At 41.3% G+C, this 13,355-nt stretch overlaps 2 protein-coding genes across 2 annotated transcripts in view; both read left to right on the top strand.

Moving 5' to 3' along the window:
- nrcama (neuronal cell adhesion molecule a) overlaps nucleotides 1-7,879 on the top strand; it is a 56,310-nt gene extending 48,431 nt beyond the window's left edge. The window contains 5 exon segments of the mRNA XM_039791366.1: nucleotides 116-238; nucleotides 431-586; nucleotides 1,045-1,176; nucleotides 1,268-1,346; nucleotides 4,341-7,879. Coding sequence (XP_039647300.1) covers nucleotides 116-238; nucleotides 431-586; nucleotides 1,045-1,176; nucleotides 1,268-1,346; nucleotides 4,341-4,575 — 725 coding nt within the window. The 3' untranslated portion in view covers nucleotides 4,576-7,879.
- A 782-nt stretch (nucleotides 7,880-8,661) lies between these two features.
- cntn1b (contactin 1b) overlaps nucleotides 8,662-13,355 on the top strand; it is a 13,696-nt gene continuing 9,002 nt past the window's right edge. Inside the window, exons 1-6 of the mRNA XM_039791365.1 lie at nucleotides 8,662-8,814; nucleotides 12,219-12,362; nucleotides 12,482-12,517; nucleotides 12,646-12,772; nucleotides 12,868-13,049; nucleotides 13,230-13,325. Coding sequence (XP_039647299.1) covers nucleotides 12,308-12,362; nucleotides 12,482-12,517; nucleotides 12,646-12,772; nucleotides 12,868-13,049; nucleotides 13,230-13,325 — 496 coding nt within the window. The 5' untranslated portion in view covers nucleotides 8,662-8,814; nucleotides 12,219-12,307. The remainder of the gene's footprint in view (nucleotides 8,815-12,218; nucleotides 12,363-12,481; nucleotides 12,518-12,645; nucleotides 12,773-12,867; nucleotides 13,050-13,229; nucleotides 13,326-13,355) is intronic.

Raw genomic sequence — 13,355 nt, 5'->3', positions numbered from 1 at the left:
TTGTTAAGTTTAATACCAGTATTGGAAAGGTTTTAGTTCATTGTAAGGACTTCGTGAAATTTGTACATTCTGGAATTAAAGCCCTTGATTTCTTTTTTCTCTCTTGTGTGCTCAGTGCCGCCTGTAGGCCCTGCGTTTGGCAAAGTTAACACGTCCATGTTGGAGGATGGTGCAGTGATCAGTTGGGATTACTTTGGACACCATAAGAATGTATATGTGGAATATGTTGTAGAAAACAGTAAGGCTTTGCTTTGTTTTTGCAGTCATCTCAAAAACATGAGTGCATGCATTGATTGGCTTTTTTTTTTTTAAATAATTGAATCAATTTGATCCATAACCATCAAAACTGATGTTTAAATACCATCCAATAATTATTCTACCCAAAGGCTCCCTGAATCTAATTCCTCTCCATCCACTTCAACAATTCCAGGTAAAGAGGACTGGAAAAAGGAGTTGGTAAATGGTTCACACTGGCATATGATAAAAGGTTTAAAGCCGGGGACATCCTATAAGGTGCGAGTGGTAGCTAGAGACCCAGCTGACCCGACGGTTCACAGCACAGACGAGGTGTTGGTTGCGGTGCCAGGTGAGGCGGCATGCCTCAGGATAGACGGTCTTTGTGTTTCATTTTTGTCTAATTTTTCTCATCCCTTTTCTGTTACAGCACTATCTCATTATCAGACATACAATGTTACATTCAGACATGAATGTAAGGTAGTTAGTTTTCTAGTCTAGTGTACAAGCATGTCAGAAGTTGCCATCAACGGTCGGTCTGATGCATGTCACTTAAAATCATCACTAAGAGGTCCATTGTTTTACTGTTTAGTTTTTTTGTGTGTTTACAGCGCCTAAATAATCATTGCATATTAATCCATTTGAAAAATTCATTTCTGTGTTTACAGCCTATTTTAATCTCAGTGTTGCTCAGCATGAAGAAAAACGATTCCATCATTTTAACAGCCTGGATTGAGATTTAGACTGACAGTCATGGTAACTGTTTGTCTCCATCTTTCCCTTCTCCTTTCTGTGCATGTGTGTGTCTAGCTGTACCCAGTCGGCAGGTAGACATTGCCACCCAGGGCTGGTTTATTGGACTGATGTGTGCCATCGCTCTCCTCATCTTGGTCCTTCTCATAGTGTGCTTCATCAAGAGGAACAAGGGTGGCAAATACCCAGGTAATGCACACATTACTGTAATTTCAGACCTATTCACGTGGAAATTTTAAAATAAATTGTTTTTAAAATATTTTATTTTTTAAATCTATAGTGAAAGAGAAAGAAGATGCTCACCAAGACCCAGAGATCCAGCCTATGAAGGAGGATGATGGTACATTTGGAGAGTACAGGTGAGGGATGGAAAAGAAAAGACCAACATATGACTCAGAATCACGGCATACAATAGTGTATGAAATGTCTTTTCTTTTCTCATTAATTATCTCGTGACTTGTATTTTGTATGTAGAACATTTTACCAGGCTGCAGAGACACTCTCTCCACCAGACTCCATTACCAAACATTCCATAGAGGCAAGACAAAAATCAGCACTTTGTGTTGTTTCTTTTAATGACCAAATCACACTGACATTATTCAACACTTTGCACAATGCAAAATATATCCATTTTAACAAGTCAATTATATGCTGTTCTCAAAACAACAATTAATACAAATTCCATCATGGTGACATAGTTTTAGTTTTTTTTCATCACATTTTCTAGGAATATTGAGGATTTTATCACTTAAAGGCACTATGTAGAATTTTCAGAAATTCCTTGTTATTAATAAGACATTGCTGCATGGATGTGGCGATGGTTGCTTCGTAGCGTTAGCTGATAAAATTATTTGCAAACGGCAAGCTAGCCAATATACCAGCTGACTTTATCCACTCAAGTCAATATTTTGCTATGTTAGCTATCTAGCAATTTGTCCTCATTAGCAAGCAAACTAACATTAGCTAGCTAAAACCACACTATTACAATATATTTCACAAGCTTTGCAATAATGTTAGTACACCAGTCCAATGGGAAGAAAGCCAGCTCGGGGTCCGTTTTGATCCCCAAAACCAAACAATGGTGTCGCCATGAATCGAAAGGCCCTGCCATTGTTAACCTTCATTTTTCCCCAATGTTGGTCACAAAAGAAATGTTGTGCCTACGTGGACTTTGTTTTGGACTTTGTGTTGTGGTGGGGTGCCAGTCGTTTGTTGATCTTAGGACTCCATTTGTAAGCTAATGTTAGCTAATGTAGCACAATGTTGGCATTGTATGGGAGCTAAAGAGAGTCGAGGCATTCGGGAGCGCGCATAAACGTCACATCCTATGGATTTCACAGGCTAGGCAACCAACAAAGTTGGGGAAGGTCTCTGTTTTTAAGTTACGTTACAATCCGTTTATACATTGCCAATACAAAATGATCAATACATGTTAATTGCTTCACATTGTACCTTTATGGGCGTTTTCACACCGACAGCCTTTAATTTGGTTGAATCGACCTAGAGTTCGTTTGCCCTGCTGGTGCGGTTCGTTTGGGCAGGTGAAAACGTGGCAATCGAACTCTGGTGCGCACCAAAAGTGGAGCAAACAAGCGTACTGAGACCTGCTTGAAGAGGTGGTCTCGGTACGCTTTCAATCGAACTCTGGAGTGGTTCGTTTTTGGTGAGAACGTGATCCGTACTCGAACCGCACCAACTATACATACTCCACAAGTCTGAGCTAATGTGTCCTGTAGTCAAATGTGTTTAGCAATCTGTGATGCAGCAGAGCAGCAAACTGTAGCAGCTTCAATGTTTCTCTCACAGAAATAGACTGCGTTCAAGGTTGCCGTCCGTCACTCGTATCTCCGTGGTCAAACCAGCTGCCCTAAAATTGGAGACAAGACGCCGGCAGAGCAGAGCGAAGTCTCGGTGACCAGGGCAGATGTAGTAACGTCTCTTGCAAAACAATGTCTGATAATTTTAATGAAATGAGCTGGTTTGACCACTAGACCAGAACACAGGACCTTCCTCCTGTCTTTACTTTCTTGCTCCCGCCCCCAGACATATCCGACCAATAAGAGGGCTGGACATTCTTGCCTGATATGTAATTACGCATTTTGGTATGCTTGGATTTTTCCAGGTGTGAAACCAAACCAAACCAAACCGACCGAGGGCAAAACGCTCCAAGTTTACTACCTCACCAACTGATTCGGACCAAAGCAAACAAACTACCGGTGTGAAAACGCCCTAAGGCTCCTCAGGATCTTAGAGGTCTAAAAGTTTAAACAAAGTAGTTTCTATCAGTGAAATGTATATTTTAACCTAACATGGATGTCATTGTGCTTTAAATGTTTCCATATGCATGCTTCTGTCTTGTCTGTGCATAAAAGACATTGTGGCTCATGAATTGCTTTTCATGTGTCCCTTCATTCTTATCTGTTTTATGGCGGGTTTAGGTCTATGGAAAGGTAAGACGAGATGCGGTAAAACCAGCATGCAATTCTATAAAACACATCAAGCCATGTCTCTGACTTGAGTGAAACCTAAAGCAAGGAGAAAGCACATCAACTGATCTGGTTTACTATGTCATCATACTGACTGAAATAGTCAACATCATAACAACTGTTACAACCCTAACACTCAAATTAAACATAAGAAATGAGCTTGCTTAATTCTTTTTAAAAGTACAAATGCATTGAGCTTGCAAATATAGTTGAAATGTATTAGAATCAGTTTGTAGAGCTTGCCTATATACTGGAATAGGATGTTTTTAGACCAGATGAAAACAGGCTTTATGTTGGGGGGGAGACTGAAAATAAGAGTGCATTTTTTATTATTGCATGTAAACTAAAAGCATATTGATTGATTTCATTACCAAAAAGGTAAAGTATTGCAAGAGACTGAACAGCACGCATTTGCAAAATCTTTAGCAGTGGTCACCAACCCTAAACCTTAACAGCACCCAGACTTAAAGCAGCACTAACACTGTAGAAAGTACTATAAAATACTATAGATGTAGCTGAGCTGCTCCACTGTACAAGTACCATGAAGTGTATTGTTTCAGGCATTCTATTGTTACTGTGCATTATAATTTAATTAGCAGTTGTGCATATGTTTATGTCAACTTAATCTTGCTCTCCCAGCACATCTGTACCATACTGTGTACATAACACAACAGCAGTATATTCTGTCATATGTGGTATTTGTGCATTGGAAAAGCCAGATTCCTCATGTAAAAGGCTAATGCTTGGGTAATGGCCTGTCCTCTGTGTGACGACAGGGTTTCTGACCACTGCAGAAAAAAAGTTCAACAGACTGCATGAAGTATTGTCTCAATAACCTTCCTTCTCACCTTTTCCTGCCCTTTATAGTGACACAGAGGACCACAAGCCGCTGAAGGGCAGCCGGACACCATCCAACGGGACGGTGCGCCGCGACGAGAGCGACGACAGCCTGGTGGACTACGGGGAGGGCGGGGACGGACAGTTCAATGAGGACGGCTCCTTCATCGGCCAGTACAGCGGCAAGAAAGAGAAAGACACACACGAAGGCAACGAGAGTTCGGAGGCCCCGTCGCCTGTCAACGCCATGAACTCGTTTGTCTAACGGAGGGCCCGTGGCATGACTGCGACGGTTTGCTGCGGCCACTCCTTGTCACCCTGGCAAATGTGACCATATCTGTGGTGACAGTTGCTAAGGTGACAGTCGTGGACACCTAGTTTTACCATGGTGGCTGTCACTCCGGTGGCCCCTCGCCATGGCTACCTGTCACCAAGAGACTGCTGACACGCCCTCATCTCCACATCGCCAGTCCCTGTCACACTGTGACCTCCTCTGATCTACGCACACACACAACATGGCAAAGACCGACATACGCATCCCCCATAACCAATGAAAGAAGGTGTGAAAGGAGGGATGTGAAGACTCCGAGAAGAGGGAAGAAAAGAGGAAGCAATATAGAAAAGCAGAAGGAATGTGCTAGGGAGTTTTACCACTTAGACTGAGCAGAAGTGTGTGTGTGTTAGTGCCATTTCATCTCCTTTGCAAACATTCATAAACATGATGTATCCAAATAATCCAAATATATATTTTATCAAAGTACGATACATGACCCGCAGGCAGACAAATATGCATTGAATCACATTCATCACATGCATGGAGTAAATCATGATTCTATTCAGCATTTTACCACCCTTGTGTTGCAGAGGTGAGCTGTGGTTGAGGCTGTATATGGTGCACGTCTACTAGTGACTGGGTATTCCTCTTGTTTGTTGCCAGTCAAAGTGTTAAATGGCGTATGTTATATAGAGGAAACAAGTCCTGCAGGGTCTTTGTGGATACTGCTGTGAAATGTGTGACTCAAAGTAGAGGCTAGTATATGTCTTGTTGAGACAGATGAACTGTGTATGTAAAAGAATAAGAAGAAAGCTGTATTTTAAGGCCAGGGTTGTCCATTTGTAGTGATTGGAAACCTTGGAAACACTTTGAACTCAGCGTTCGGTCACCAACCAGCCAACCAAAAGTCCCACATTTATATCAATCGACCTGTTTTTAGCCTCACGGTTTGTCAAGCTTGTTCTTTGCTTGTATTTTTTAATTTTTAAATTTTTTTGCTTTCACTCCCGATCTGTTACTTTACACCAAGCTTATGCTTCAGGCTACTGAGCACTAACTGAACACAGCTGTGATTGATCCAGTGTCATTGTCAAGTGCTTCCACCCCGCTGAATCGTGGCCACTGTGCACGCCTTTCCTTTAGGCAATCGTGGTATTGTCAAAGCTTCCCCAACATTGTCTCCAATAGCATTTCCACCTATGTAATGTCAGAAAAAAAAGAGAAAAATGATGCAGTTACATACAAAAGATGCACCTGAACAGGGTTAAGTGGTACCCACTTTTAGTTTCTGGATGTTTAGATTTTGATGATCAAGAACCTCTCAGCACGGTTTCTAGTGCCTTCGTAGAGAACAGTGACTTAGATCCATAGAGTTGCATCCCTCTTCATACACAGGACAGACCTGGGATCAGTGCAGTTCTTAAGAGTCCATGAGTTCTTCGCATACAGACTACCATCCCATATTACTCAATAGACAACTTGGAAAAATAAGCTCTGTTTTAGAATGTTTTCCTAAGGGCATGTTCAAACTAGGGCCTATTAGTTTGAGCTCTATATTGTCACCAAGTCTTTTAAAACAGTTTGTGAAACATCCATGAGGGCTTATTAACTTAAAATACCCTCTTTGAGTCTCACTTTAGGGTCCAGGGTTCCTACACAGTGCTGAAAGCTATTTTAAAAAATGACATGGCATTAGTTGCGAGGAATAATTTTCAGCTATAGATTGTTATGGCCTTGTTGACAATCATCCACCCAATAATCATCAATAATCAGCCCATATGGTATGCAAACAGACAGTCAAATCATACCCTCTATCTAAAGAATGAAAGGAAATGTGTGGAATATTCAAATGTGTAGGAAACCTGAGTTCAGAGCATTTACACCTCATGAGCTGTCTTCATGTATTCATTTCAAACATTCTCCTCGGAACACATTCATCTTGAGGAGGAGCCGCTGCTCCAGCAGCACTTATTTACTGCCAACCTACTCACCAGGTAACTGCCTACGGCAACCAGACTCACCATCTGGCACAGAATACTATTCGAACGGGACTTTCTGTCACTGGTAGCACTTAGAAATGAAGGGGTCGGAAAAATTGCGTAATGATACTGAATGTGGAAGCAAGTGTATCGGTTTATGTGGATGAAAATATTGCTTGTTTCACTGCAAATGGTAAAACACACCGGTGACTTTGGTTTATGCATTTAACCTTATATCTGTGTATGTTGTCACGTTCTGAGGACAGCACTCAGTGAGTTTTCTATTCCCATAAATGAATGAAGCCTGTGTGTGAATGTTTGGGTGCGTGTGTGTGTGTGTGTGTGTGGGGCACATGCATGCTACTGTGTTACAGCGTGCGTGATGTATAATATCGCTTTTCCATGGATAACAGTCTGCAATTCTGATGTGTCTGAGATACAAGAGCTTTTTCTTTCTTCCAGAGAACATTTCCACGTCTTAGGTTTATCATAACTTGCATCAAGTTTTGAGGTTGCAATGTGCCAGCTGTCCACATGTAGATATTTTTGTTGTACTTTGTAAATAACGGCTTGACTTGAGAGCAGACGCGTTGAGGTCAGGGGTGAGGGCTCGACCACAATCAGCCCCGCTTCATTATGGGTCGGAGGGCGTTGTGTGAGATGAGACTATTTACAGTTTTCAATCTTTCATTTGCTGTGAAATTTCTTTTATTTCTTCAATTTTTTTTTTTACTTGTCAGGTGAATTTGCTAGTTCAAATGTTTAGCCTATCAGGTATCAAAGGAGATTATTTAACTTGTGACTGAGCTCTTGTGACACCTGTATTGTTTCTGTCTCTGACAGTTCATGCACCTTTTCTGTATTTTTTATAAAAAGGCACACACTTAAACAGGATGTGTAATTTAAAACACATCTGTGCATCTAGTTTATGACAGCATCTGGTATCGGAACGCAGCATGTTGTACCAAACTAGACATCAGGTGAAACTGACACATTCTTTTAAGAGTGTGCACCTAAAAAAAAACTAAAAAAGAAAAACTGTATTTTGGAGCATACAGAAGGATGGCCGGCATGGACCGATAAACGGACTGGCACATTGGAGTGTGAATACCCTGAAAACAATGTAGTGACTGGTGAACATACAGTAAGATATACAGTATATGATATAATATGACATTCTGGTTAATGTTGAAGCTACATGAGAAGCATGAAAGGCTGTCGAAATGGTTTACTCTACAATATAATATTGGGAAATATTTTGTATTTTAAATGAAGTTTAAAAAATATGAAATAAATGTTGGTTTCAGGTTTCAAATCAGTTGTTTTTCTTTGTCACGCATGATGCAAAAGTGTGTGGGTAGCTCCATCTAGTGTATGAAAATGATAATTTGTCATTTGTCAAATAACCCCACCAAAAATGAATCCTCCATGGATTATTTATCATACATCTCGTGTACTGTATGTGCACATGCGCTGTGGCATCTCTTTTATTCTTCATACTGGAAGAGCTCTACTATACTTTTCCAAATGGTGTCTTTCCGAAAGCAAACATATGATGGCTAACTGCTAAGATGCAGATAAAAATGACCATTTCAAATTTCAAGATTTTATTTCTCACATGCTCATACATGTGCAATGATTAGTAACTAGAATAACAGTCAAAATAAGAATATACATTTAAAAAGTGAGAAATCTGAAATAAATAAATATATGTAATATATGCCAAGTGTAAAAGTGTTTACTGGCCAAGTGCATCTTTATCCAAAACAGTCACATTGTAGAGGATCAAAGCATATTTCATTCCCTCATGGAGTCTGGTATGTGTCATAAATAAAAGATTGATCTGAGAGTCATTTTTGATGCACAGCACATGGTGGGGAGTAAGATATGGATTTTGTTGACTACAGGCACCTTTTTCTAGTAGTTTTAATCATATAATTGGTATTGAAGTAATCCAATAATATTCTATGCTGTTTATTTGAAGAAACGACAGTTTAAGTGATTTTCCATAAAGCCTTATCTGGGATGCGCATCAGCACGATGCCCACATCCCTCCCATTCGCCTTCTCTCATTGACCAATCGCAGCGGCATCCTCACTGCCATCAAGGGGTGTCACTCAGCAGCTTTCCTCCAATAGAAAAGTTCATATGAACGGGACGCTCCGGCTGCGGGTGGGCTTTGGGCCGATGCGTTTCGGCTCCAGGTGTGCGATGCAGACAGTGTACTGAAATTTCCCATTCTCCCTCAAAGGTAAGAACGACACCACATGCGAGTGTGTGCATGATCTAACTGGCTCTTGTGTCTGAACTGAGTGATAATAAATTGGAATGTGTTGGGCGCTGTAGAAGTGAAATGGACCAGCACAGGAGTACCGCAATGCAGAGCAGTGAATTACCGGTGCCGCTCAGGCGTCATGGGGTGAAGTGATGTAAGGGGGGCTACGCACTTAGCTTACTTTTAGAGGCAGGTGTTTTTTTTTGGAATGACCGCGAGGTGAGCGGTGTTTGATAAAATGTTGTTTTAGCTTCTCACTCTGCACTTTAGATAAGAAAGTGTGTCTCTGTGGATGCAGGGAGGAGACGCAAGGTGAAAGTGGGACAGTGTATGCGTCAAGGGCGCAGTAAGCTGCCGGATGCACCATGGCATCTATTTGGTTAAAAGGGCAAACTGTCCTTCATGGGCCAAAGGACAACTCCCTTATAAAGACATACAAACACTGTTCTGTTTAAACATTGTTTTCTGTACTGTACTGGCATAAAAGCTGTAGCTATTAAGTCTACATCATTAACTTGATCATTTAGTCAAATATTTGTGGTTTGGTTTAAGTTAAATATTGCGAATTAGGATATATATCCACATCTTCTGAATATCAATTACTCCCCTGGACTATAACAGAAAAATGCAAATCGATGAGAGTCCAAGAACAATTAAGCCACCCCCCTTTTAGATGTCAAAAAGATGAAGCAAATATTTTTTTTCCTCACATCTTCAACATGAGGCGTTTTTATTTTGACATTATTCCAGCTCTTGTGACACACAATAGAAATCCAGAACTGGCACAACCCACTTTAATCAACTCACCACTAAACCACAAAACTCCAGATGAAAACAACATCACTGGGATGTCCTCTTGTTGAATTCAAACATGACTTTGATTTTAATGATTTTGTGCATCCATAAAACACACACAGCAAACATGGTTATTCAGGCAGTCACTAAGACACTGGGCTTAATACATGTGCTGACCTAAATTTGTCTGTCCAAAGAGGATCTGTGATCGGATTATGGCCAGGGGGAAACACATGAAAACACTCTCTGATGAATTTATTAGTGATGGAACAGATTTCTGCAACTGCTGGATTAAAAGCTGTTAATAAAAGTGTTGTAGAAGCTTGTGCATTCAAGTTTATTGATTGATTTGAATTTGACCTGTGATGCAACACTGTTAATATGCTCTTACATTATGTGAAAGATAAACCGTTTGCAGACATATAGCTGTGCGGATGCAGTATGGATGCTGCCAACTGCCGGTATGCTGTTGTGATATTAGTGTTGAGTCATCAAGAGTGCACATGAGGAGTCGGTGCTGCAGTCTCTGCATGTGGATGTGCTGTACACTGGGTGTAGCTCTCTCTCTCTTTCTCTCTCTCCATTGCCTTGTGGCTGCTGAGGCACATGGGAGGAGGCCCATTTTTCTTTGTACATTGTGCCTTCTTATTCTTCTTCTCACACCCTGAATGACTCAGCAAAGGACTGTGAGACTGTCTGCAATAGCTGCTACGTAGCTAACTGTGGGATACGTAAGCAGGCATTTGTTGTAGAAGATGGTGGCTACTCTAGATGGTCACATTTACCTCAGCAACTTACCTGAAAACACATACAGTAGTGTCATTCTTTTTCTTCTTAAAATTTGTACTTCAATAAAATAATCACAATGTGACTTTTATTTTCCAGAATTACACACATCTAAACATTTCTAATTTGTTTTCCTGATTTCCTCTTGATTTCCTGTCCCTGATCACACCCCCTTCGCCTGTGACATTATAGGAAGATTATTATCAGATGAAGCCTGAGCTTTAAGCTTGCTGTTTGGCGCAAAGCTTTAGTTCCTTGGTCTGTGATGCATTTTGGAGTAAACATGTTCCTCCAGCTAGTGTATCCTCTTCAGTGAACATGAAAAACAGGCTATATAGTAAACAATACCAACTGCGCTTCATACCTTCAGGTTTTTTGTCAACTAGCTTCTTTTTTTAAACTGATAACCATTATTTGAGCAGACGACTCTGCAGTTTTATGCATCTTGGATGCTTTTGCCACCACAACTCAAACGAGTTGTATGGCTTAGAATGAGCTTCTGATACTGTAACTCATTCTGACCAAAATCAGTCCCTTGGAATGCTGACATGAACGCCTTCCATATTACTTATACCTAAATTCACACACTTGAGTACCCTTCTTTTACAACATATACTATCTGAAATCACTTAATTTACTTCAGGGGCGCACCGATAGAACATTTTCTGTCCTAATACAGATTTAAATCAATCCAATACAGAGTAGCTAACCGATACCAGTGGCGTCTTTTTCCCAAATTTAAAATCTGTATATGTGGAATTCATGGGGATAATTTTAATGTATGGTCCCATGACGCCAGGGATTGCTGTAGTGTCAAAAACTGTATCTGCAAATGGAAACACTGTATTTTGTAATTACTTAAAGAAAGTGTATTTAATAGTGATCAGTTCCATCATGAGCAATGGGCAATGACACTCAATCCAATTAATGAAGTCAGTATCAGTGCAGATACCGATTTGGCCTGTTGGATCTGTGCATCTCTAATTTAAACTGTTGCAACGGGATGCTTATTTTATGGAACAAACCCTTCCTTTCCCTAACATGTTAAGCTTGTACATACTGTACACTGAAGTTCTCCACTGGAAGCTTTACAAGTGTACATAGAAAGATTAACCCTCCCCCACTTCATTCCATCCCGTTCATCTTTATCAATCCTGGGTTCATCCTGCTTTATATCTCCATGTTCCTTACCCCAATCTTTTTTCTCTCTCTTAATATCTCTGTATCTCCCAGTATGTCCTGTTTGACAGTGAGAGTAGAAACACTACAGTTGCTCACAGCAGTACTGCTATTTCATCCTGCAGAAGTGATGTGTAAGCATGCATGACGGCGCAGCAGGAGCTGTCTATGTACTGCAGTGCTACCTTGTGTTCTGTTCACAGACGGCTGTAGTGTGTCAGCGTGCGAATACACACACACACACACACACACACACACACACACACACACACACACACACACACACACACACACACACACACACACACACACAGTACAGGCCTATGTGTCTCTGCAGGTGCATGTCCTTGTGGATGTGCACGCACTCCGCATGACTATTTGCAGTGCTTTGCTGAGTCACATCCTGAATCATTTATATACGCAGGGAGGATTCCAGCTAGCTCTGCACTCTGTTGCTGGTGTGGAAAATCATGCACAGTCATCAGTCTGTTTTTTTGTTTTTAAAATACACAATGAGAGAAGATCATGTTAAACAAAATACTTATGATGTTAAAAAAAAGAAACAGTAATTCTGTTTTTGACAGACTCTTTCTTTTTGTCTCTTACCCTGCCCTCACCAGTTTATGTCCTGTCCATCGACTTCTTCTTTGTGTCCCTGTGCCCATCCGCCTAACTCACGTGGCTGCAATAAGTCGGTTTGTTGACCGCCATGGCTTCGGCTGCTTTACTGCTGCTGGCCCTCTCCTCCTCAGTCTCCCTCACAGGTAGGAGGAAGAGTGGTGCCTATATATAATAATATAATAATACCATTTATCCCCTTAAATTAAGTCAAGTGTAAACCCTGCACGCCATTAGCTGACATGACCATGTTTCTGCTTTGCAGTGGCGGTCCTATTTGGCGAGCCTAGAATTTTTGGAGGTGAGTTTCTTGGAATTGTTGTCCAAAAGAGGTGGGACAAAAACAGGGCATGCTTGCACATCCATCACAATGTTTCATGAGTGATTTTAAATCAGTACGTCAGCTAATTGTTATGTAAAATTTGTCAGATGATGCCACTGGCTATGGCCCAATCTTTGAGGAGGAGCCTGTGGATGTGGTGTACACTGAAGACTCACCCGATGGGAGAATCTCCATGAACTGCAGGGCACGAGCGAACCCACCTGCCACATACAGGTGACGCACACTTTTCCATTTTCATACAGTATTTTCAGTTTTAAGTTCCGTCACGGGTCGATATCTTATGGAGAATTGTTTTGTATTACTGCTAGGTGGCGCCGTGATAACTGGGAAATCAAGCTGATGGAGCAGCCAGACGAACACTACAGCCTCGTTGGGGGGAACCTGGTTATCACCAACCCCAGACAGAAGAAACACGCTGGGACGTACATCTGCGTTGCCAGGAATATCTATGGCACCGTCATCAGCAAGGAGGCCAGGGTCAAGTTTGGATGTGAGCATGTGAACCCTGTTGGCGCAGCAGGGCAGTAGTGGTAGTAGTAGTAGTAGTAGTAGTAGTAGTTTTTCATATCTTTCCTTGATGTCACAGAAGAAACATGGATGTCACAACTTCCCTTCTTTTTTAAAGCTGTTCATCCTTTTTTTTTTCTTCCCTCATCTGCGTATCGTGTAGTTGTGGAGGAGTTTCCCCAGGAGGAAAGAGACCCAGTGTATGTCAAAGAAGGACAGGGGGCTGTTCTGCTGTGTGCCCCTCCGAAAGCCTGGCCACGTACGTACAGGTCTTTATGTCTCCATTAGT

The sequence above is a fragment of the Perca fluviatilis genome, chromosome 23 (genome assembly GCF_010015445.1).
Source record: "Perca fluviatilis chromosome 23, GENO_Pfluv_1.0, whole genome shotgun sequence".
Classification (NCBI taxonomy): domain Eukaryota; kingdom Metazoa; phylum Chordata; class Actinopteri; order Perciformes; family Percidae; genus Perca; species Perca fluviatilis.
Note: the sequence above shows the minus strand (reverse complement) of the source record. Positions and strands in the feature narration are given on the sequence as shown.